The sequence below is a fragment of the Lygodium microphyllum genome, chromosome 7, assembly GCF_053477565.2.
Source record: "Lygodium microphyllum isolate KBCC chromosome 7, Lygodium_microphyllum_v1.1.10, whole genome shotgun sequence".
Lineage (NCBI taxonomy): Eukaryota > Viridiplantae > Streptophyta > Polypodiopsida > Schizaeales > Lygodiaceae > Lygodium > Lygodium microphyllum.
Window position 1 is genome coordinate 112,453,194 of NC_141141.1, and position 24,703 is coordinate 112,477,896.

Here is a 24,703-nt window from a genome sequence, read left to right on the forward strand (position 1 = left end):
GCTCTACAGACATCTCGAGCTAGCTTCAGGCAAGGAAGGCTCTTAACCATCTCATGGTGAGACAACTCATAAAGAGAGTCATAGCCGAGATGGCCTAGGTAGAAACACCAAAGACATTCATTGTTCGTAGGCTCCTAAGATGTGGCTAATTCCTGGAAGCTATGGAACACGGAGCCCTCTGTTGTTGGCTTGGTAACAAAATGGGTCGTGTGGTATAGGCCATTAGGCTATGCCTCACCGCAAGCAATCACTAAACTAGTTTGAGAGTCAAGGACCTTGACTGTAGTTGTTGTAAAGAAAATTGCTTGTCCCAACTGGCAAAGCTACTGAATAGATAACAAGTTCACCCCAAGCTAAGGGACATAGTATACATTGTCCAACGAAGCCAGATCCGGGCCCTTGTCAATGGCAAAATTGATGCAACCTTAGGCTTGGATCTTGACTGAGGAGTTGCTTCCTACGCGGATCCACCAGGCTGCAGGGGCTCGAGTACGAAAGATGTCCTCTATAGGAGTCATATGATGTGTAGCTCCACTGTCCATAATCCAAACAAGTGCTGATGTGCTCGACTGTGACAAGTAGGCCTTTGCGGTAACCTCGTCGGAAGGCAACTCACAGATGTGGATGAGACTCGCAACGGATGTCTCTACAGAGATGATGTGGGCCTTTGCAATCCAGTTAAACAAGCTCTTTGGAGTTGAGATTGTTGTCGAATGAGATGGTTGACTGGGGGTAGTGTGAGTCTGACCTTTCCATTGCTCCTTGCCATCACCTTGCCTCCCTAGAGGGGGGTGGCCAAACTGAGGGGCAGGAGTCTGTGACTTGGGTTTTGGTGCTGTGCCTCTTGCCTTTGATCGACACTTGTCATCAAAATGGCTAGCCTTTTGACAATGTTGACAATGCCTATTCTTCTTAGGTACATTATGCCACCTGGGTTTAAGTTGAGACAGGGAGTTTCCTTGTGATCCCCTTGCTTGTTTTTGATTTTGATTTTGATTTGATATTTGATTTTGTTTACCCTTCCCTTGTTGCCCCTTCTAGGAACGAGCAATAAAAGTCCCCTCTGAGGGATTATTTATATGAAACTGATCGAACAACCATGCAAAATACAATAGTTGATACTCAAATTCATAGAATGTGGGTAAATTAGGCAGAGAAACCACTTACTACACAAAATTGAAGTATTTACGTAGTAGCTTGTTAAGAAACAATGTGATCTGATTGTCAGAAGACTTAGGAGTCCTTGTAATGGAGAATTTAGCAAGGAGATGCCGATACTGAGCCAACTTGACTTTCAAGTAATCCCGGTCAAAATTTTTTTGAAGCTTATGGTTAAGATTTATTCAACAGGACCAATCTCGAGCCGCATAGCGGTCAGTCAAGTGTACCCATTGTTCTGACGCTAAGTCAAAATACTGAAGCTGAGAATGAAACTCAAGCAATAAGCCCTGTATCAACTCCACAATAGCGGAGGCATTCTTAGCCTTCTATAAGCGGACGACCTTGTATGGAACAAGTGCGGGATCGGGTTGGGGCTTAAACCCTTGCACAAGATCTCATAGGTTCTATGAGTCAAGGACATCTCTTGTCAAGTTCGACCAAGTTGTAAAGTTTGACTCGTTAAAACGAGTCTTGTCGTTGAATGCATGCTTGGCAGAAGATGAGGTAGAACCATGAGGTGTCGGAAATGTGAGGTAAGATGAATGTGGAGGATAAGATGGGGGTGGTGGTAGTGGTGGAGGTGTCTGATAAGGAGGAGGAGGGGGAAAAGGTGGGTAGGCAGAAATAGGTTGTGAGTGTCCAATGAGTGCTGATTGATGCGGAGGCACTGGAACATGGATGTTTCCATAAGGTGTCGGTGGAGGTGGAGGCATTGGGACACGTAAGCCCTGTCCAATTGTCGGTTGGAACACAACATAATGACGAGAGGGTCCACTAGGTAATGCCATGGAAGCAAACTTTGGCACCAATTGGTCCATACTCGGAAGAGATTGGGGAAAATACCCAGGCTGCAATGATCTTGAAAGTGTGAGGAAAAGGTGGAACACCACTCGGGTGAGGAAGAGATGAGGTCCTAACGATTGTGCCTAAGTTTGAAAAACCCACCGGTGTGGTGAATGAAGACACATGTGATCCTACATGAGATGCAACATGCGGTGCACTTAATGGAGGTTGAAAGAATGTGGCAGTGGAATAAGAGGGTGGGATGGAAGGGAGATTAAATGGATTTGTGATAGGTGTAGATGTGGGAAATAATGTGGGTTTCTTTTATCCATTAAATGCATTAAATTGAAATGATGATGATCTAGATACACCTACTTCATTTTGACCTTTGAAAACAAAATTATTTGAAGGAAAATAAGGGAAAGCAATACTCACAGTTTCTTGTTTCAATGGCTTACCCAGTCTTGAGTTCATAAATAAATATTTGTCTTTCTCATTACTCATAAACCATAAATTGTTTTGCATACATTCTTCATTATGAAAATCATCCATACCAATAGGAGAAGAGGAATCATCATTAACAAAATTTGAAATGCTAGATATACCTGGCCTCGGAGAGAATAAGTATGAAGGCAATGGAGTGTACTCTATGCCAGTTTCCACTTGCGGATGGTCAGTTCTAAGTGGAGATTTCGCCCTACCTGCATGGTCAGTAGATCGGTGCATTGAATCTAAAGGGTGAAATTCAAACTTACCTTCTATTTGGTGTTGGGCTCTATGCATCAAAATGAGATCGTACTCAGCTGCAAGGATCTCGTAAGGTCGTGGAACTCCATGGTAGTCCAATGTATGTCCGACCATATCGGAAGCTTGTGAAGCAAGCTGTGAGGCCCACTCTGACTCGTTCCTCGATGGATTTAGCTCAGATATGAGAAGTGGTGCGGAAGTAGTGTTCGAAGTCATTTGCCCTTTTATTGTTCCTGCTTCTTGTATAGAGCTTTTAGATCAAGGCCTAGGTTTCTCTCAGAGAACTCGGCTATGATACCATGTGAAGGAATACCCTAACACAAAAACACATAATACTGTACAACAAAGCATTGATTGATAGAAGAACACAGTTAGGGTTAGGGTAACTCAGAGACAATGAACACAAAGAATAAATGAAGTGATATGATGACTAAATATAGGATGCTCAGGCAATAAACACACTATGCAATGAATGAATATTGAACCTTGAACTCCTGTATCTCAAGGATTAGGGCAGGGGTAATGAGTTGGAGAGTGTGTCGTACTCCGAACGGATCCCAAATTGTAGCAAGGCAGTCTCCGGATTTCAAACACCAGCAAATGCAGCCAAAGAAGATTGGATCTGATGTAGACAACAATGCAAGAGAGAGAAATGTTAAAAACGTAGGTGAGGAGAGAGAAAACAACAAATGTAGGCTGCATGAGAGAAAACAACAGCTACAAGCTGAGGAGATGATGGCGACAACTGGAGGAGAGAGAAAATCTGGAAGGTAGTTGCTAGGCCTTACAAACACAACAATATGCTGACGTGGTAGGCTGTACAATAGCTAGATGGTCGATAATAGCAGTTGCCTAGCTAGAAGCAACAGTAAACTGATGATAGAGGGCTGGAAATAGGCGCCATATGAGTGAAGACTACAATGGATAGCTTGGATTGTGATGTCCTGTGCGAATGGGGTATAGGCAGCAAGCTGAAAACACCTGAAACTTGCAAAAACGAGAGTAAGGCTGAATGGAGAGCAACATATCTATTCATAGAAAGTTTGGGCCCTCCCAAGTGGGAATGTGCTTATGGGATATAGACACTCTCTAGGAATGCATTTCTTTTTAAATAAACAAGGTTTCTTCATTAATTAAGCATGTTTTGTATAATGAGGACACATATTTTTGAAACCTCACTTAACATGTGGATTAATTTTTAATCACATGGTTAAGTGAATGTTGCACATGTGAGGTGTAACTGGGGTTAGAGTTACTTGGTGGTATCTGGTGCCAATAGTTGGCCTAAGTTATTCGTTTGACCATAAGTGTCAGTTTTGGTGACATTAGAGAAGTGGCGTTTAATGGTACATAACGCCAATCTGATGGTCAAAGGTGGTGCAAAGACACTCGAGAATGGATGTTGCCTAGCCAATTTAATTATTGACGAGTCAAATTATTTTTCAGGGCACCAACATAATTATTAGATTAATTTTCAGTATTTAAAGACAGAAAATTGATATATAATTATGGATAATGCTGGAAAAACCATTTGGGAAGGTTGTCACTTGTCAAAAATGCCCATGCAAGATTGAAAAATGTCTTTAGACGGTGGAGAGAGGTATTTTCCGTCTCCATCAAAGTGGGTGAAGGCCAATTGACTGCCCAAATCAAGGGGCAAATGAGATCGAAGACTTGCTGGTCATTTTGGACGGCAAGGGAAGTTGGAATACCAAAAGGGATTGGGAGAATCCCATTGTACATCAACTTCTTCTTCAATTAAGTTAAATAAATACTGAAAGGGGCGCTAGTTTTGGGGCCAACAGGGTGTTGTCCAATGTCCAAGATTATATAGTAAAGTGTGCATTTCAGTTTTGTGAATTTGTTAATTGCTGTAAATAGTGCTTAATCAGGTTATTTACCACCCTATATGAGGAGGAAGGCTGGTTTCATTTTAGGGCTATTTAAGTGAAGCTAATGCATTTTTAGCTCAACAGGTACGGATGCTTTTTAATGATGTCTATTGTAGCACATAGGCTCTTTGGGCCATGGCAACTAGCTATGGGAGAAATGGACAAAGCACCTTGTGCTTTACAGCATGAGGATGCTGCCTGTATAAGGCGGAGGTGATTATGTTGAAGTGGTAGGTGGAGAGTAAGGTTGGTGGAGGAGAGCTCATTGAGTGAAGGCAGCAGTTGGCCAATGTGCTATGAGTGTGCTGGCATAGAGACTCGAGAGCCAAGGTGGTAGTAGGTGTGAAGGTATGCTAGGGTTTGCACTAAGAAACCACAGAATGTATGAACATGATTAAAACACAATAATGGGGGCGAGGAAGAGGGGGTTGGGGCTGAGCAGGTGGGGGTGGAGGTGGGAGGAGTGTGATTGCGCTCTTGTGGTGGGGGTGGTTGCTGCTGTGAGGGGCCTTGCTTGCCGGAGGCACTATTGCAACCATCCACTCCTGACTGAGGCAGCTAGGGCTGTGTGGTCTGCTGGCTGCCTCCTGCCGCCCTGACGTCATCAGACTCTGATGAAGCCGCTGATGAAGCTGTCATCCTATACCTGTGTTGTTGCCTGCTGCGTGGCCTTCTTCCCGAAGCGTGTACACTGTGAGACTTGATGTCCAAACTTGTGGCAATGAAGACATTATCTGGGCTGCCTTTATCTATGGCCTATATGAAGAGCAGTGTGTTGTCACATCTCACTCACTTGTGCTTTCTCACTCTGGTGTGGCATTTCAGCTTTGGTGCTTGCTTGGGTGGTTTATGTAACTTGTGTAGCTACATCATCAAGCAGCGACAACAGTTTTGATGCTTGCTTAGGTGGCTTATGTAACTTGTGTATCTGTATTGGAAAAAAGTTGTTTTAGTTTTATCTCAAATTTGCTTGCCAATTGTTATTGTCCTTTTCTTCCTTCTGTTTCAGTTGTCATTGTTATGTTTATTAACACATTTAGCATATCACTTACCAAGCAAGACTGTGCGAAAAAGAATTGGGATTGTTTTTGAGAAAAGATGGAAAATCAAGTGGGCTGTAGAGTTCTAGTTTAAAGGGTTTTGTGTTGTGCAGGCCCTTGCAGAAAGAGAACATTCTGTACGAAATGGAACTTTGGCTGTATCCTTCTATGCTTTTAAACCTCTTTAGCTAGACTATTTTTCTGGGAGAACAGTTTATAAGATTAAGACAAAATGTGGAGCACCATGAAGTAGACATGGAAAATGCCTAACAGAAAAGTAATGGCTACATGTACTTTATGAGCTGAGTGAAAACATACATAAACATGTGTTTGAACAATATAGTTCTTGACTTGTGGTAATAAGACAATCATCTTTATTCGGGACTACAATTGGAAGGGCCATGAGGTAAGGCACTTCAGCATCCATAATTCTTGATGATTTTTCTTATTTGTTGCAATTGATGCACATAAACTATTATAACAATAATATTTTTGATCCATCTAAGTGCTAGTGGAGGTGACTTGGTTTTAGGATTTTCTATGTTTGTTCAAACTCTCTACTATGTACTTTCTTGGTGAAAAAGTTGAAGTAGCAGTAGTTCACTGGCTGGATGCTTGTTTTGAAGTTTATATCATGTAGCATATTGCTTTATTGCTCAGGACTCTAACTTTCTTCATTTGGAATTTCTGAACGGAAAGATATCTGGCTACATTGATTATGGAGAACGTTTGAAATCTGAAGATCTTGAGCCTGTGTTTGATCGTAAGAAGCGCCTTCTCCCAATGCCACATGACCTATCCTACTACAACTGGTGTGTTCCACGACTCTATGGGAAAACAACATGCCCAATCAGCTATACTGTTCACAATTTTACTTCAAGTGCATTGATTTAAAATTTAAGCATAGTTGCGGAGCAAGAATACTTCAAATTCTGATATTAACTGCAATATTCTTATGATCCTGCCACCAACAGGATATATTGGTCTGATTATGTAAACATTTTGCACCAGTCATCTAGTCTTTTGAACAATATAGGTGCCAACTGGCCATCAGATCAATTTTAATGGTAGGTAAAGTCTGCACCTGTATGACAGTGAGCTGATTAAAGAGACATCACTGTACATCCAGTACATAGAGGCAGTGGTCTAGCTATACTTAGGAAGCCTCCAGCTTTGCAAGTTTTGTAGGTTAACCACAGATAGATGGATAGGATTGGCTTAGACCAATACCTTTAGTAGATTTTGCAATATTGGGTTATTTCTTTATTTTTTGTCAGCTTACACCTTATACAAGGGAAAAATCTAGAAGATAACTATACTTGTCAAATGAGCTTCCAAGCGTCCTACTTTCTAGGATGTGGCTGGACACTGTTCCGTTCAGCCTTACTTTCTTTGTAGCTGGAAATTACTCCCTAACTTTTTTAAGAAGCCAATACAAATTTGTGCTCCTCCATCTAGCTTTTTGTAGATTTTGCATCCATCTAACTTTTAGTAGTTTTGCAATTTGGTTATTCTATTTTTTGGCAGCTTACACCTCACACAAGGAAAAGATCTTGAAGATGAGCATTCCTAGCTTCCAAGTGTGCCACTTTCTAGGATTGCCTGGACACATATTTAATTTAGCCTTACTTTCCTTGTAACTAGAGACCTTATAAGAAGCCAATACAAATTTGGGCACAGCTCACAAATCCTCCATCTAACATGCCCTCTCATCGTTTTTTTTTCATAACAGTAAACTTGTGTTTGAAATTTCATGAAGTCCATGGTGCCAAATAATTTGTCCTTTTTTAAGAACTTCCGAGAGTTCTTTTATACCTGCATCTGTAGCTGTCTGATTATCTTCTGTTCTATTTAAATGGATATTGCATGATCTATGAGTGTGAAAGATCTCTTTTTAAAAGGTTGACGTAACTGATATATAGCGTCCCCACTGCACATCCCTCTTAAGTACTTGGGCTTGAGCAGAATTAGATTCCCTTTCCTAATCGCTGCAGCCAAACACGGATTTTCTTCATTGTCAACATCTCGATAGAAGAGTCAAGGTTCTTGTTTGAGTCTTGGCTGGCTACTCTTCTTTGGGATATGTAGGAGTGATGATACACTCATCCGACTGATTTCTTGTGTCATCAACTTCACCTTCAGCTCACCACTTTTTGTATCGAGCCTTACCCCTTGCTTCTGCTTCGTTGCAGTTGGCCCCCTTTGCTCCTTGAGTTTTTCATTGTATCAATTCTTGCATATTTGATTTCTCAAAGCATATGTTTGTTCTCATGATGTTTGTATTTTTGTGCACTTCGTTAGCAGTCTTGTTCTCCCTTAGATATTAGATCCTCCTATGGTACCAAAGCACGGAGTTCATAATTGAGTTACAATGAACATTTGGGCTTTCAACAACACAAGAACTAACCTTTGTTTTAAAGGAGGAGCTCTTTGTGGCAGTGCAGCTCTAGAAGAAAAAACCCAAGGTAGTGCTGGTTTAGAAAGTCCATCGAGTAGGAGCCTTAAGCCATCTTGGAAAAGTTAGTGAAAACACCCTCTGATCCTGTAGTATACCAGGCAGCAACAAATTTAGTGCTCCTTGGTCTTTGGCACAATATGATAGAGATGTAAAATCTGGTCTACTAAGTGACTTGGAAATTGCCATGAATTATCACATTTTCCTTGCTCTCAAAACAATCCCAAAAACATCATCTCATTAAATATGAGTTTCTAGATCTTCAATAGGACAACTGGCTGTAGAGTACATGTTGTGTGGATGGGTTCCTCAAAGGAGTATGCTCACTTTGCTGTACTAGAACTTTTGGAGATGAGGAAAGCTCTTAAAGGCCTCTGGAAATGCCATAGAAGGATAACAAAATTTCTGAAACTGTTGAAACGATGTAGATTTTGCAGAGAAGAAGAGGTGAAATCTGTGGAAAAGCTATAGAAATGCTCCAAAAGAATGCTCCACAAAGTGCTAACACTATAGAGAAAGGGGCTAAGTCTATGTGGAATGCTACAACCTTGTATCAAAGAGATGAGCTCCTTGTGGAAGCAACTTGGTAGTCAGTACGCTCATTAAAGAAGGGAGGGTGATGTGTCCCCAATGACATTCCAACTTATGAAGCAAAAGGGAATATTGTAAAGGTTGTGAAGAAATACCCTAATGTAGAAGCATAAATGAAAGCATATGACAAAGTATAAACTCAGCAGAACATAGTTAGGGTTAGGGTAAGACAATGAAGACCGTGGAAATCTGAATGAATGAATGAATATTGAATATACAATGCTCATGCAACAAACACTCCGTGCAGGAATGAAAATAGTACCCCAAACTCTCATGTCTGGAGAATTGAGGCAGAGGTGATGAGTGAGAGAGAGTGTCGTACTCCTGACGGATCCTGAAATGCAGCAAGGCAACCTCCAAGATGTTTGACAGCAGCAAACATAGCAAGGGCGATGCTAGGATTAGTGTTGGATAGGCAGAGGAGAGAAAATTGCAAACACAGTAGGTTGACAGCAGCAAAAATGCAGGTATGATGATGTGGCAAGCTGATGGCAGTAGAAACGTAGGTACGATGATGTGGCAATCTATATAGTAGCCCAAGTTCACCAAGGTAGTAGTAGGGTAGTTTTGCTAGCCATAGTTTTTCCCTATGGCAATCATACGTCGTACGTGGATGGGTATGGAAGTATGATTGGAGTATGATTCACACCCTAGGGTTGAATCATATGTTGCCCTAGTTTCCTTGAGGTCTCCCTTCACTAGACGGATAATTGTCTTGAGGGCTGAATCATACGGTGCCCTAATTTCCTTGAGGTCTCCCTTTGCTAGACGGATAATTTGTCCCTATGCTAAGGCGAAGTCGGGGTCATCTTTGTTGGAGAAAAAAAAAAGTTTTTTTTTTCATCTTTTTAACCTTGCTGTATAGTCAACAGCCTGTTATAGAAAGTGGTTTCATAACTACATTTATGATGACATAGTCATTACTAAAAAAAATTACGTTGGCGCAGGTGAAGAAAGCGGAAAAATACTAGATCAAAGATAAAAGGATCCCACCCATCTGCTCTACATGTGAAATAGCAGAGGGCTCTATACGAGCTATTGGGAGCATCAATGGAATCACTGCATTGATTGGATCAATGATTGGTCAATTACATTAAAAAAGAAGATATAGTTAAATACACTAGATTTTTTATGGGCCTACCGTATGTTGTGACTTCGTTTTGAATTTAAATAACTTAGTGAACTGAAACATCATTACAGCTAAATGAAAATTTAGAAAACTGTAAAAACATATCTAAATCTAGTATTTTATACTAAATTGACTAAGTAAGCTAACAAGCTAAATGAAAACTAGAATTCCAAGTGTGTTTACACCACTTGCAGTCACATGTAAATTGTCCCTTCCACATTGCTTCATAGTTGTTACAAATTCCCATTCTACTTTTTTCTTTCTTCCAATTTGTGTCGGCCTGAAGTAGAAGAATGGGGATGAAGCTCTTCGTCAGATGAAGACATGACAACTAGTTTCCTTGCTGAAATATCAATTTCAGCTGTAACATCAGAATTTTCGGAAATTTTAAAGCCAATATTAAAGGGGAAAAGAGTGCTTCTCAAGAATTTGAGAAATTAATGGCTGTTAATGTCAAAAATTTCAGATTTCTAATCAGAGATTTCAGAAATCCTTAAGCTAATACTAAAGGGAAAAAGAGTGTATGTCAACAATTTGAGAATTAAATGACTGTTAATGTCGAAAATTCTAAATTTTTTAGAAATTTCAGGCTTCAGTCCAAGAAATGTGCAACAATAATTAGCTACTTAGACTTGAGAGTCAAGGCACACAAGAAAGAGAGAGAGAGGGAGGGAGAGAGAGAGATGCAGTCTAAAATTTCAGACAGACAAAAACAACACATGTAAAAGATGAGAGAGAGGGATAAAACTGTAAGAAAAAGCTCACTCTTCCACGTTGGTGCAGTCAATATCCCTACCACTATTGGGTGTTGATGACAAAGGAATAGGCAAAGGGTATGTGAAGCAAATATGGTGAGTATGTGGAGAGGCAAAAAAGTGTATGGAAGGCAAGCTAGCAAAGCTAAGCAAGGGAGACTGCCATGTGCAATGCCATGAATATGGTGCATCCAGAGTTAACCACTCCAAAAGACTGAAAAGAGATAAATGCACACAGATGCATGTTTATAGAATAGAATGCCAATGCACCGGAGTTATACAAGAGACAATGTAGATGTGATCATGCTCATGCAAAATGCTATGCAATGGTGCCACTTAGACAGTGTTTACTTGCCCAAGCGTCCTTTTACAATCATGTCATCCTGATGATGCGGATGAAGATGCAAAGTACAATATTCATAACGTCTGAAAAATGAAATTGTAAACACCATTCTGGCACCACCAAGAGAAGAAAGTCGACCCCTCTCAAATTGAAAGGGAAAGTTGGAGGGAATCAATCTTTCCCCCATCAATTGGAAGAAGTAGGGGAGGGCATATCTAGATTGATCTTGGATAGAATATATTGCGGCACCAGTGCCTTGGTCAATATGTTTGCAAAATTGTTTGATGAAGGCATAAACTCTAGGCGGATCAACTTGCTCTCTGAGCTCTACTGTGAACAACATAGAGTGTGCCATATTCATGATAATCAAGTTCTTGCGCTCTAGGACTCCATTTTGTGAGGGGGAGTTGGTAGAGGTGAGCTAATGTGAGATGCTATGCTCCTATAGAAACTCAAAAAACTTGTGAAAGGTGAACTCGCCCCCACACTCACTCCTTGTGCATCTTGCATGATGACTAGTCTGGTTATGCATTATCAGTACCCTAGTAGAAAAATATGTGAAGGCATTAGACTTATGCTTGAGAAAGTATACCCACTTGTATCTAGAATGATTGTCCACAATAAAAAAGAAGTACAGTGTGCCGTTTAAGGCAATGGTGAATGTTGGCCCACAAAGATCAACATGAATCAATCTAAGAGGTGTCTCAACTCTATGCCAAGTCTATTGAGGGAATGGGTTATGGTATTGCTTCTTGAGTTGACAAGCTTTACATGTATCACACAATAGCTTTAAGCATAAGGCCATCAACGATTTGTTGATGATACAACTTATAAAGAGAGTTGTATACAAGATGTCCTAAGCAAAAATGCCAAAGATACTTAGTACTTGTAGGCTTCTGTGCAATGGCTAAAGCTTGGAAACGGTGGAACTTAGAGCCCTTGGCAATCGGCTTGGAAAGAAATTATATCATGTGGTATAGGCCCACTAGGCTGTGCCTCACCACAAGCGATCACTAAACTAGTTTGATAGTCAAGGACCTCGATTGTGGTCGTTGTAAAGAAGATTGCTCGATGCAACGATCAAAGCTGCTGAATGGATAATAAGTTCACCCCAAGTTGGGGAACATAGTATACATCATCCAATGTTGTGCGATCTTGGCCCTGGTCAGTGGGAAAACTAATATAATCATAAGAATCTTGACGGAGGAGTTGTTTCCAACTTGGACCTGCCTGTTGGCTATAGGGGCTTGAGAAATAAAAATGTCCTCAATGGGGGTCATACGATGAGTAGTTCCACTGTCCACAATCCAAGGAGTAGTTAAAGTACTCCGTTGTGATGAGTGTGTCTTTGCCGACACCTCGTCAGGAGGCAACTCATTGATGTGGACGAGATTTACATCCTCAAATGTCTCTAAGGCAAACGATGTGGGCCTCTACAGACCAGTTAGACAAGCCCTCCGACATTGAGAACGTTGTTGACTATAATGGCTAATTGGTGGCAGCGTGGGTCTGGCCTCACTAGTGTCTCTATTGAGGTTTGCTACCACCCTGTTGTGAAGATATGCTAGGGTTTGCATTGAGGAAACACAACATGTACGATCAAGATTGAAACACAAAGATTCAGACAAGCAAAACTCAAATCCAAAATGCAAAACGCGAAATTGCAAAACTCTGAGAGAAGAAACTTTGAAGTAAAGGAATGTAAGAGTGTACAAAATGTCCAAGGGCAGAGCAATGGAGTGTCAGAAAAACGTCCACCAGAAACAGATCCCACGAGCTATGACCACTTGTTGGAGTGACGGAATATGAGGAGCATACCAAAAGTTGATCACTGGGTAGCTAGAAGACAAAGCCGACAATAGGGATGATGCTTGGAGCAGTAGGTGGCAGCAGGAAGCTACAAATCCAATTGTAGGATGGCCGTCAGCAAGGAGAAGATGGTTGCCAGCAGCAAATAGATGATGGTTGCTAGTTGCTGCCTGGGGGAGAAAAGCCTGAATGCAGACTGCAAGGCTGATGCCTGTTGATGAAGGAGGGCTGCCACTTGTCACCTGGCTGATGGAGAGTTCGAATGTAGGAAGGAGGTAGTTTGTGGGCTGGTGATGGAAAATGGACCAAATGCAGCAAAGGAGTGAGAACCTACACAAATGGGAGGAGGATGAATGGTGAACAGCCTATCTATTTATAGATGTTTAAGGGTGCCCCAAAAATTAGGGTTTTGGGGGACCACTAAAACTCTCTCGAACTGTACACCAATTTTTCATTTTTCAGTAATTAAGCATGTTTTGGGGCTGTTTAAAGATGTAATCAGCTCTAAAGTGTGTTTTAGCTCAACACTTCTTCTTAGGCCTAAAATTGATCTAAAAGGAAAGGCTTGCAAGGTGCTCCACTCCAAAGTAGCCAAGGCATCGGGCAAAGGGTGCATGTTGGCTGCCCAATGGCCTACCAAGACCAACCACAGAGGTGATGGTTATCTTACAAGGGAGTCCAAATAGTTATCCCAAAGAGGATAGGGCATTAGACAAAGGGTACTTGTCAGTTTCCTAGTGGCCTATTAAGCCTTATAAAGGCGGATGGAACCATATTGAACTTTTGTTTTGTTTTGTTTTTCTTTTTTCATTGTCGTTGCATTTTTTTTTTTGTGGGAATTAAAAGTGAATTTTAGGGGTGGCGGCTCCTGATTATGTAAGAGTGACTCAGAAGAAGAGAGTAGGGATGGTACACCCAACACATCACAAAATAATACAAGCATACCCATCCACTTGAGGATATCAATGACAAGGGAAAGGTGATGAAGTATCATGTGAAGAAGGATGGTGGTGTAATCTGCCGGTGGAAACAACTTAGGATCCATCTAGTGGGGCTTTGCATAATGGGATGCATAGTATGCTATGTTGAAGAATGCTCATGCAGTGGGTGTCACTTGGACAGTGTCCCTTGTTGGGAAAATTACTCACTTGTCCAAGTGCCCTTTCAAAGATGATGAAATCATGCAACGTAGAGGGAAAGAAACAACAGGGGGGTAAGGCGGATGTTGAAGACAAGTACTGAAACCTATAGAATACCAAGAAGGGTACCAATCTCCTCTCAACTTGGATGTTGATGCTGAAGAAGGAAGAGGAGCCCGAGGATGTCGGTCTTTATGTGGTACCGAGAACCATGTGGATGAAGATGATGAAGCATCCCTATTGGAATAGTAAGGATAGAAGTCATTGCCATAATAGCATCAAGAGAGATGCTACATGATCCACCACGGGAGGGGACGCCTTCATATTGCTAGTAGATGGAACCATGAAAGGAACGACGTGTAGCTCCTATCTCCAGCTCAAGAAGGACTGGTGCAAGCTTACATGTGAGCTCTACACTGAAATACAAAACTCTGCAAAAGAGATCAAATTTTGTGAGCACAGAGGTGAGTAGTGAGATGCTCCAAAAAATAAAACTAGAAGTAAAGAAAAGCAAAGCTAAGTGCAATGCAAAGAGTATATAAGTATTCAATAGAAGTCTAAAAAGGGAAAGGCTAAGTGTTTGGCCACCATTATGTGTACAACAAGGTGGAGAAGTGGTCCTAGAAGGTGTGGTGGATGCCCTAGGAATGGATGCGTAAAGTGCAATAGGTGAGCCACTAGTAGACCAATCAGCCAATTCTTTAGGAGTAGTTAAAGACATAGATTGTTAAGGTTGTTCGAACTCCATGTGTCACATGTCTAGTAGCCACTGGGGCAGATGGTGCAGCAACAAGAAGCGTAGCTCCACTAGACTAGCAAATGGGCATGGAGGCAGTTGCAATAGTTTGCGGGTGGTTTTCTAGGTGGAAGACCCTAGTCCTTGGTATAACATTGCTCATCCACATGCCCCAACCTCTAGCAGAATGTGCAAATCCTATTTTTCTTAGGAATTTGCTGCCAAAGGGGTTGTGTTTCTTTGGTTCCATTGGAGGAAGGTGTGTCACCCTTGTTTTGGCTTGCCTTCACATCTTATGAGTTCTTGCCACTATTGGTTTTTCCTCATAAAGAAGAGGCAACCAACCCTCGTCTCTTTGAGTAAGGCTGTGTGCAGGTTTTCTTGTGGATCGTGCAGTCATGCCTAACACAAGAACTGACACTCAAACTTGTAGAAGGTTCGTAATCTAGGTCAGGAGTATTTGTCGGGCAACTTGTTCAAGAAGAATATGACATGATTGTTGTCTAACTTTGGGGAGCTAGTAGTGGCAAGTTCGGCAAGTAACCATTGTATCGGTCAACTTGACTTTCAAATCATCCCTCTCCTTAATGGAAAACTCTTGAAGCTCAAAATCAAGATTGATATGTTGAGTGCAATCTTGTGTTGCATAGTGGTCAATGAGAATCTAGATGTCTCCAATCCTCAAATGTGAGGGGAAAATGTTGTAATTGAGAGTGGAACTTAGGAAGCAATCCTTGCGTTAACTCAACATTGGCTATGGCATTGCGGGCTCTCCATTGGCGGATGTGATTAGGGTGAGCTAATCCAGGGTCCGTTGGCATAGGCTCGACAACAACGACGAGGTCCCAAAGACCTTGAGATTCAAGTGCTTGTTGTATGAAGTTTAATCAAGTGGTGAAATTTGACCCGTTAAAATGAGCCTTATCTATGAAGGCATTCTTTGCCGTTGCAATAGGAGTGGTAGTGATGGGAGATAGAGAAGGTGGGTAATGGGGTTAGGGTGGAGGAGTGGAATACACTTGGGAAGTAATCCCAGAGTGCCCACCATGTATACGAGAAGTGTGCACAATGGATCCAAATGTGGGCATGGGTGGATTGGGTATGGGCATGGTAATTGTTTAAGGAGCCCAAGGCAGAGGCATAGAGACACGTGGAGCAAAGGATGGAAATCCTTGCACAGGAGTGACCCAAGGAATGTGTGATGACAGTTCATAAGTAGAATATGGATATCCTTGCAGTTGAAAGGGTGTGTGGGGGATTGTGAGTGTTCGGGGGTAGTGAGGGGGATGCCCTTCACAGGCGTCCTAGAGAGTAAGGATGCGGAAAAGTGGGGGTATCTGAAAGGTACAGTGTTAGAGGGTAGTATTCCCCTAACGATGCACCGAGAGGTGCAGTGAATGGAGAGTAGGTAGATGGTGGGATGGAGATAGAGAAAGTGCTAGGAGTGGAGCTGGAAGATCCAACCCCTAGCATGCTTTGAGCGGAAGTGGAGTATAATCCAAGATTTTGGAAGGAAGATGTGAGTAGGTTAGAATGTGGAGAAGATAGTGGTGGGATGGGAGGGAGTTGAGGAGTGTGACTCACTTTCTCAATTGAAACAGATGGTAGACATATACCTAATAAAGGGTATCTACTTCGAGAGCCTCCTCTATTAAAGTTGACATACTGAAAATCATCCGATCTTGCACAACAAAAGAAGAAATAGGAGAGGGTTTTGGCTCATATGATTCAAAAGGATTATACGAACTTGATATAAGGCTTAGTTGAGATGAAGGAGATGGATCGCCAGACACATTGAATGTCATAGTTTCTCCAAGATTAGAGAGATGGCTAGTCTCATCAATCGGTCTAGACGGAGTAGTAGCACTCGTTGGAGGAGTGTAAATCAAATTGTACATGATGTGCAAGCACTCTTAAAACTCTTCCTTTGTAGTAAGATGACCAAAATGCGAAGAAGATGGTAAAGATGAAGGTGTGTCTGCCTTCTACTTGAGACCATAATGCCTTCTTAGAGTCTCCAATGATAGAGAAGCGTAATAGGCATCATAGGATCCAAAGAAGGTGTATGAGACATTATGAGTTAGAATTGAGTCACGTTTGAGTCTCGAGCAAAGACTAGCCTTGATAAACACCAGAAGATACTCTTTAGAAGAGCATCGGTTGATACCATGTGAAGATATTCTAGGGTTTGCACTGAGAAAACATAGCATGTACGACCAAGGATGAAACACAAAGACTCAGACAATGACAAGCAAAACTCAAACCCTAAACACAAATAATAAAACACAAAACTCAAACATAGAGATACATAGAGAAGAAACTTTAAAGTGAACGAATGCTATACATGAATGTAAGAGTATACAGAATGTCCAAGGGCAAAGCAATGGAGTGTCAGAGAGTGACGTCCACTGGAGACGGATCCCAAGCCTAGAGCAGTAGGTGGCAGTAGGAAGCTGCAAATGTAGCTGAAGGATGGCTACGAGTAGGTAGAAGATGGTCGCTAGTAGGTAGATAATGGTTGCCAGTTGCTACCTTGGTGAGAAAAGGCCGGAACGCAGATTGCATGGCTGATGCTTGATGATGAGGGAGGGGTACCACGTGTTACCTGGTTGATGGAGAGTGTGAATGCAAGGAGGAGGTAGTTTGTGGGTTGGCCATGGTAGACGGATCAAACATAGTAGAGGAGTGAGAATGTGCAAAAACAGGATGAGGCTAAATGGTAGGTAGCTTGTCTATTTCCAAAACTTAGGGTTTTGGGGGACAAGTGAAATTTTTTGGAGCTGCACACAAATTTTGCATTTTTCATTAATTAACCATGTTTTGGGGCTGCCTAAAGATGCTAATCAGTTGGCGTGTTTTAGCTCAACACCTATCTCCCTTGCTAGGGGTTACTCGACCAAGGGGTGGGTTTTGAGTCTTAGCTTTTGGTACTGTGTCTCTTGCCTTTGATCGACAATTGTTGTCAAAATGGCCAACCTTTTGACAATGTTAACAATACCAGTTTTTCTTTGGTAATTTTGCCACTCGGATTTTAGAGATGATTGGGAGTTTTCTTGGGTCTCACTAGTTTGATTTTGATTTTGACTCTGCTTTTCTTTTCAATTTGGATTGGAGTTCTGATTTTGTTTACCCTTTCCTTGCTGCCCCTTTTGAGAAGAAGCAATGACAGTCCCCTTTGTAGAGGTCAAACATTGAATAGCTGAGTGTAACGTAGTTGTTGACACTCAAATTTATACAATGTAGACATAGTGGGTGGTGAGATCACCTACTGCGTAAAATGAAAGTATTTCCTCAGCAGCTTGTTAGAAACAATGTAACCTAATCATCCGAGGACTTAGGAGCTCCTGTGGTAGAGAACTTGGCGAGAAGGTACTGATATTTAGCCCACTTGACTTTCAAGTCACCCTAGTCAGTTATTTTGAAGTTTTGGAGCTCATGATTCAAATTGATTCAACGGGTTCTATCTTGAGCCGCATAACGGTCATTCAAGTGTGCCCAATGCTTGGATGCTAAGTTAAACTATTGAAGCTATGGATGAAATTTAGGTAATAGACCTTGCATCAACTTGACAATAGTGGAAGCATTCCTAGCTTTCCACGAGCGGAAAATCTTGTATAGAACAAGTGTGGGATTAGGTTAGGGTTCCAACCCTTGCATAAGATTCCAAAGGTTTTGTGAGTCAAGGATATGTCTCATCAGGTTTGACCAAGTAGTGAAGTTTCGACTTGTTAAAATGAGTAGTACCATTAAAGACATGTTTGCTGATTAGGAGGAAGAATGGTGAGGTGTTGGATAAGTGGAATAAGATAGATAAAGAGGTGATGGAGGGAGATAAGTAGGAGGCGAAGGAGGTGGGCAGGTAGAAACAAGCTGAAAATGTCCAATGGGCATATGGGTATTGATAGATGCGGAGGCACTAGAACATGAATGTTACCATAAAGTGCTAGTGGAGATGGAGGCACCGAGACTTGTAACCCTTGTCCAATAGTTGTCTAGGGCATAACATAATGACTAGAAGGCCCACTAGGTAATGCCATGGAGGCAAATTGTGGTACCAATTGATCCATACTCAGTGATGGCTAGGTGGCATTCCCAAGCCGTGAAAAACCTAAAAGTGTATGGATGGGGGGATGAACATCCATCACGGAGACACCACCCAATTGAGGAAAAGATGAGGTTCTAAAGGGCGTGTCTAAGGGTGAAGGATCCCCTGGTGTGATGTGTGAAGACATGAAAGATGCGCTTAATGGAGGCTAAAAGGAAGGTGTAGCTAGCAAAACTAGTGGGTGGGATAGATGGAAGATTAAATGGATTTGTCATTTGTATAGTAGTGGGAAATGAGGTAGGTTCCTTTTTTCCATTAAATACAAATGAGAAAAAGATGATTCACCAAAATCAATTTGACCATGAGATTAAGGTTGAAGGAATAGATAAAGAAGAAGCACTTACCAATGAATCTTGCAAATTTTGCTTACCGTTTTTGGAGTTCAAATGGAAAAATCTGTAGTCTTTGGAGCCTATGAACCAATACTTAGTATGAAGAGTTCCTTCATCTTGAGCATCACCAATATCTTGTGGAAAAGAGGAAGTAAATTCAAAAGATTGAGAAGTATTGATGTATACCTGACATAGGAGTAAATGAAAGTGAGAAGTGTATGGAAAAGATGAAAGAGGTAGAGATGGAGATTATTGTGGTAGAGAGGAAAATGGTTTGTACTCCATGCCAATTTTCATGTCAATGCGATTAGTCCTTTGTGGACCTTCCGTCCTTCTTGCAAAATCATTAGGTTAGTGTACCAAATCTAAAGGGGAAAACTCAAATTGTCTTTAATCTATTGTTGACCTTAATACACAAGGATGATATCGTATTTGTGAGATCTAGTATGATCTATGGATTCCATGGTAGTTTGAAGACTCTCCAGCCATGTTAGAATGAGGAGTGAGGTGTGTGTTAGATATGATCAATGCCCCACCCTCATTAGGTGCCACCAATGATCCATGGTGCTCAAAGTTGTAAGGCTCCCATTATGAGGAGAAGCCAAATGTGAGCCCGGACATTGGTTGAGTCCTGACTTGTATATTAGATGAGGTCTATGTGACCGGATGGCAAAAAGGTGACCGTTGCGGGTTTAATCTTTGGGTTAGACGAAGTGGTTAAGCTGGTAGCAACTCGAGGTGCATTGCATCGAGTTGCGGGGTAAGGGAGTTAAAAGGGACCCCTATTTTGGGGTTCGGGAATATTCCCTGGCCGACTAGTGGAGGCTTATATGGTAGGTCTGTCAGGCCGACCTAACGGCCTTCGTAGGCTATAAAAGCTAAACCCCTTCATAACCATCCATCATTCATCTTTCACCCAGTTAGAGTTGTTGTTCCAGCTAACCTTAAGCTCTTTACCTATCTTCTGTCTAGATCGCCATCTAAGCTTCACATAGTGGAAGCGCACGGGTGGATAGAGCCATCTTTGTATCAGTTGTTTGGAGCTAAAGAATTTATTGATTCTCCTCTTATCTGTTGTGTACTCTTTATCTCTTTCTCAGATTCTGTTCGCTGCGCCGTGTAATTTTTTATACATGGTATCAGAGCCCAGGGAGCTCTAGAGATCGGAGAGTGTGTAAGAGGCAAAGGCTTCAACAGCAAATAGAAACTATGTTGACTTCCGAAAGCGGTTCTGGCGCATCAGGAAGCAGTGCAGGAGGTGGTGCTGCTGTACCAGCTATTCAAACACTGAGGATTCGTCCACCAACCTTCAGCAAAGGCAAGTTAGATGGTAAAAACTACACCTTGTGGAAGTTCAAAATTACAACTATCCTTGATTCTTATGAGCTTTTGGAGACTGTGCTGGGGACTGATGCAGAACCACAGCCTACCCCCGACCCATCAAATTCTAGTGTGATGATTCCTCCGAATGCAGATCTTCTACGAGCTTGGAAACGAAGGAATGCAAATGCATTGTGTACCTTAGTTACAAGCTGTTCTGACAGTATTCTGACTTTGATTCAACATACAACCAAAGCGTCAGAGGCTTGGAATGTACTAAGGAGTGAGTATGAAACACGAAACCAAACAAGGATTCAAAACTTGGAGAATCAACTAGCAGCGGAGAAGTTTGCTGAAGGAGAGACGGTTGAAGCATTCATCACTCAGATTAAGAATTTGCGTGACTAGATGGTTGGCGCTGGGATACAAAAGACTAGCGAAGAGCTAGCTCGGAGGTGTCTTCGGATTTGTCCACAAAAGTTTAATGGACTAGTAACTGCCCTTAATACTCAGGTGAGATCTCAAGCTTTGACTTTTGAGGAATTTTGTCCATTATTGATGGAGGAGGAGTTGAGGCTGAAAGCTCGAGAAGGAAGCAATAATGGAGATGCTGCATTCTCTGCCAATACAAAAGGCAAAGGTAGTTCCTCCACAAAAAATGATGGTGACAAAAAGAAGAAGAGCGGCAAGAAGAAGTTTCAAGGAGAGTGCTTCTACTGCAAGAAGAAATGACATGCAATTGCAGATTGTCGTGTCAAGAAGGCAGATGAAAAGAATGGTACCCTTAAAAGTAAAGGGAAAGAGACAGCCAATACGGCTGAAGCAGAGTTGGAATTATTCATGGTGACCATTGAGGAAGTGTGCTCCTCTGCGCAAGAAGAATCTACCACTGACTCATGGGTGTTGGATAGTGGAGCCTCCCGTCACATGACCAACAAGAAAGGTCTATACAGTTCTATGCAGCCTCTACAAGAATCCATCACTGTGACGGTTGGAAATGATGCTAAATGCCCTGCTGCTGGCACAGGTACTATTTCTTTTGTTGCTGCAAATGGTGAAGTCAAAAAGCTTTCAAATGTGTTGTATGTTCTCGAAATCAGGAGAAATCTGTTATCGGTTGCTGCCATAACTGATCTTGGTCATGAAGTGAGGTTCAAGAAAACAGGTGCAGAAATTCTTGATAGTGCTGGCAAAGGAGAAAGAAGGAACAACTTGTATGAGCTAAGTGCTCTTACAGCCACCGCTGGAGTGGGCACAAGTAAGCTTTGGCATGAAAGGTTAGGACACATCAGATTTGCAGTGTTGAAGGAGATGCAAAAGCAAGGTATGGTTGCTCATCTACCTACAATAACTGAATTGAAGGAACCATATGAAGCTTGTATGATGGGCAAGCAACAGAGAAAGGCATTTCCACAAGAAAGCAAGAATAGAGCACAGGCTCCTCTAGAGTTGGTGCATGTTGACTTGTGTGGTAAGATGCCTACACAGGCCTTGGGGGGATCTTCTTATTTTATGTTGATTGTCGACGACTACAGTAGGAAGATGTGGGTGTACTTTCTTTGTGTTAAGGGTCAAGCTTTTGGTAAGTTTAAAGAATGGCTAAAACTTGTTGAGAGTGAAATAGGGAAAAGTGTGAAGAAATTTAGAACAGATGGTGGTGGTGAGTTCAACTCAAAGGAGTTTGAAGACTTTTGCAAGAGCAAAGGGATCAAGCGTCAATTGACGACGCCTCACACACCTCAACAGAACGGTGTTGTGGAACACAGGAATCGCACCATTGCGGAGATGGCAAGATGCATGCTAAAGGGCAAGGGATTGCCTAACCATTTTTGGGCTGAAGCTGTTAATACTACAGTCTACATTCTAAATCGGAGCTACACAAAGGCTCTTAAGGGAAAAACACCTCATGAGGCTTACACTGGTAACAAACCATCTGTCTCACATTTTAGAATTTTTGGATATGAATGTTATGCACATGTTCCAGATGAGAAGAGAAACAAGTTAAAACCAAAAAGCAGAAAATGTATCTTCTTGGGTTATAGTGATGAGCAGAAGGCTTACAAATTATATGACCAAGAGGCAAAGAAGATCATCGCGAGCCGTGATGTGGTATTCAAGGAGGAGCCGCATACAGTGGAGGAGGAGAATGCAAGTTCTTCCACTTTATCATCAAGCAAAGAAGTAGTCCACTATGAACCTGTCTCGAGAGCTGTCCCTATCCTTAAGGGAAAGGAAGCATCATCTTCAGATGATGAGGAAAAAGTTCACCAACCTGACATCACCCCACCGGAAAAGCCATTGCCGCGCTGGGTGAAGCAGCTCTATGACCACAATAATCCTATGTCTGCATCTGTTGAGGAGAAGGCAGACAGACCAAGGAGGTCTCAGAGAATAGAGGAGCAAAGGAGGGCTTTTACTCACATAGTCAATATGGCCTTGATGGTTGAGATCATGAGAGAAGTAAAGCAGCCAACTGACTTGGAAGAAGCACTTGCAGATCCATCATGGAAGGCTGCTATGCAAGCGGAGTATGACAGCATAATGAAGAATGACACTTGGGAGCTAGTGGATCGACCAGCAAAGCGGAAGGTTATTGGCACCAAGTGGATCTGGAAGGTAAAGTACAAGATTGATGGTACCTTAGAAAAGTACAAAGCTAGACTAGTTGCCCAAGGATTTTCACAAGTTGAAGGGTTTGATTTTCAAGAGTCATTTGCCCCAACTGCCACAATGACCACTATTCGCACGGTACTTGCAGTGGCTGCCCACAAGAAGTGGCCAGTGTACCAAATGGATGTTAAGTCAGCGCTCTTAAATGGTGACCTCAAGGAGGAGGTGTATGTGGCTCAGCCACCAGGATTTAAGGCCCCCCATTTTGAGAACAAAGTGTGTAAGCTGAAGAAGGCATTGTATGGGCTGAAACAAGCCCCCAGAGCATGGTACCAGCGGATAGATAAGTTCTTTTTAAACCTAAACTTCAAAAGATATGTCTCAGATGCTAACTTGTATGTTTACAGGGATGGTAAAAAGTCTGTAGTGATTGTCCTATATGTGGACGACCTTCTTATTACAGGTGACTATGAAGATATGATCAACCAAACTCGAAAGGCTTTGAGTTCTGAGTTTGAAATGACAGACTTGGGCTTGCTACACTATTGTTTGGGAATTGAAGTCTGGAAAGATCTTCAGTTGCTCAGAAGAAGTATGCATGGGAGATCTTGAAGGCATTTGGCATGACCGAGTGCAAGGAGATAGCTACACCTATAGAGGTGAATGCAAAGTTATCCGTCGAGGATACATCAACACTAGCAGACATTGGGAGGTATAGGAGGTTGGTTGGCAGTCTGATCTACTTGTGTAACACCAGACCAGATATCAGTTTTGCTGTTGGTGTTTTGAGCAGGTTCTCAAACAAACCTCATGAGAGTCATTGGAAGGCTGGGATGCGGGTGCTCAGATACTTGAAGGAAACTCTTGACTATGGTATCACATACAGTTTTGGAACTTCTCTTGTAGGGAATTGACTCAGATTGGGCAGGAGACAGTGATTCTAGGAAGTCAGTTTCTGGTTATTGTTTCTCTTTGGGTTCAGGAAATTTCTCTTGGATTAGTAAGAAGTAGCCAACAGTGGCATTGTCTTCTACCGAAGCAGAGTATAAGGCAACTTGTTTTGTTGCATGTGAAGCTGTATGGTTGAGAAGGATTCTATGGCATATGGGAGTGCAGGATGAAGAACCAACTGTGGTGAGATGTGACAATCAGAGTTGTATCGCCATTGCCAAAAATTTAGTGTTTCATGCACGCACCAAACATATAGAGATCCAGTATCACTATGTGCGTGATTTGATGGAGGATGGGATAGTGGAACTGGTCTACTATCCAACAGAGGAGAATGGAGCAGATATCTTCACCAAAGCACTTATGAAGGATCTGCTTCAAGTTCATCTTCAGAGACTCGGCATTGGGCCGAGGAGATAGTTCACCTATGGGTGGACATTGAGGAGGGGTGTTAGATATGATCAATATCCCACCCTCATTAGGTGCCACCAATGATCCATGGTGCTTAAAGTTGTAAGGCCCCCATTATGAGGAGAAGCCAAATGTGAGCCCGGACATTGGTTGAGTCTTGACTTGTATAGCAGATGAGGTCTATGTGATCGGATGGCAAAAAGGTGACCGTTGTGGGTCTAATCTTTGGGTTAGACGGAGTGGTTAAGCTGGTAGCAGCTGGAGGCGCATTGCATCGAGTTGCGGGGTAAGGGAGTTAAAAGGGGCCCCTATTTTGGGGTTCGGGAATATTCCCTGGCCGACTAGTGGAGGCTTATATGGTAGGTCAGTCAGGCCGACCTAACGGCCTTCGTGGGCT

At 42.2% G+C, this 24,703-nt stretch overlaps 1 protein-coding gene across 1 annotated transcript in view; it reads left to right on the plus strand.

Annotated features, from left to right (window-relative positions):
- The window catches only part of LOC148033843 (uncharacterized), a 68,408-nt gene that overhangs the window by 35,452 nt on the left and 8,253 nt on the right, over nucleotides 1-24,703 (plus strand). The window contains exons 5-7 of the mRNA XM_087681848.1: nucleotides 5,737-5,781; nucleotides 5,988-6,029; nucleotides 6,323-6,435. Coding sequence (XP_087537974.1) covers nucleotides 5,737-5,781; nucleotides 5,988-6,029; nucleotides 6,323-6,435 — 200 coding nt within the window. The remainder of the gene's footprint in view (nucleotides 1-5,736; nucleotides 5,782-5,987; nucleotides 6,030-6,322; nucleotides 6,436-24,703) is intronic.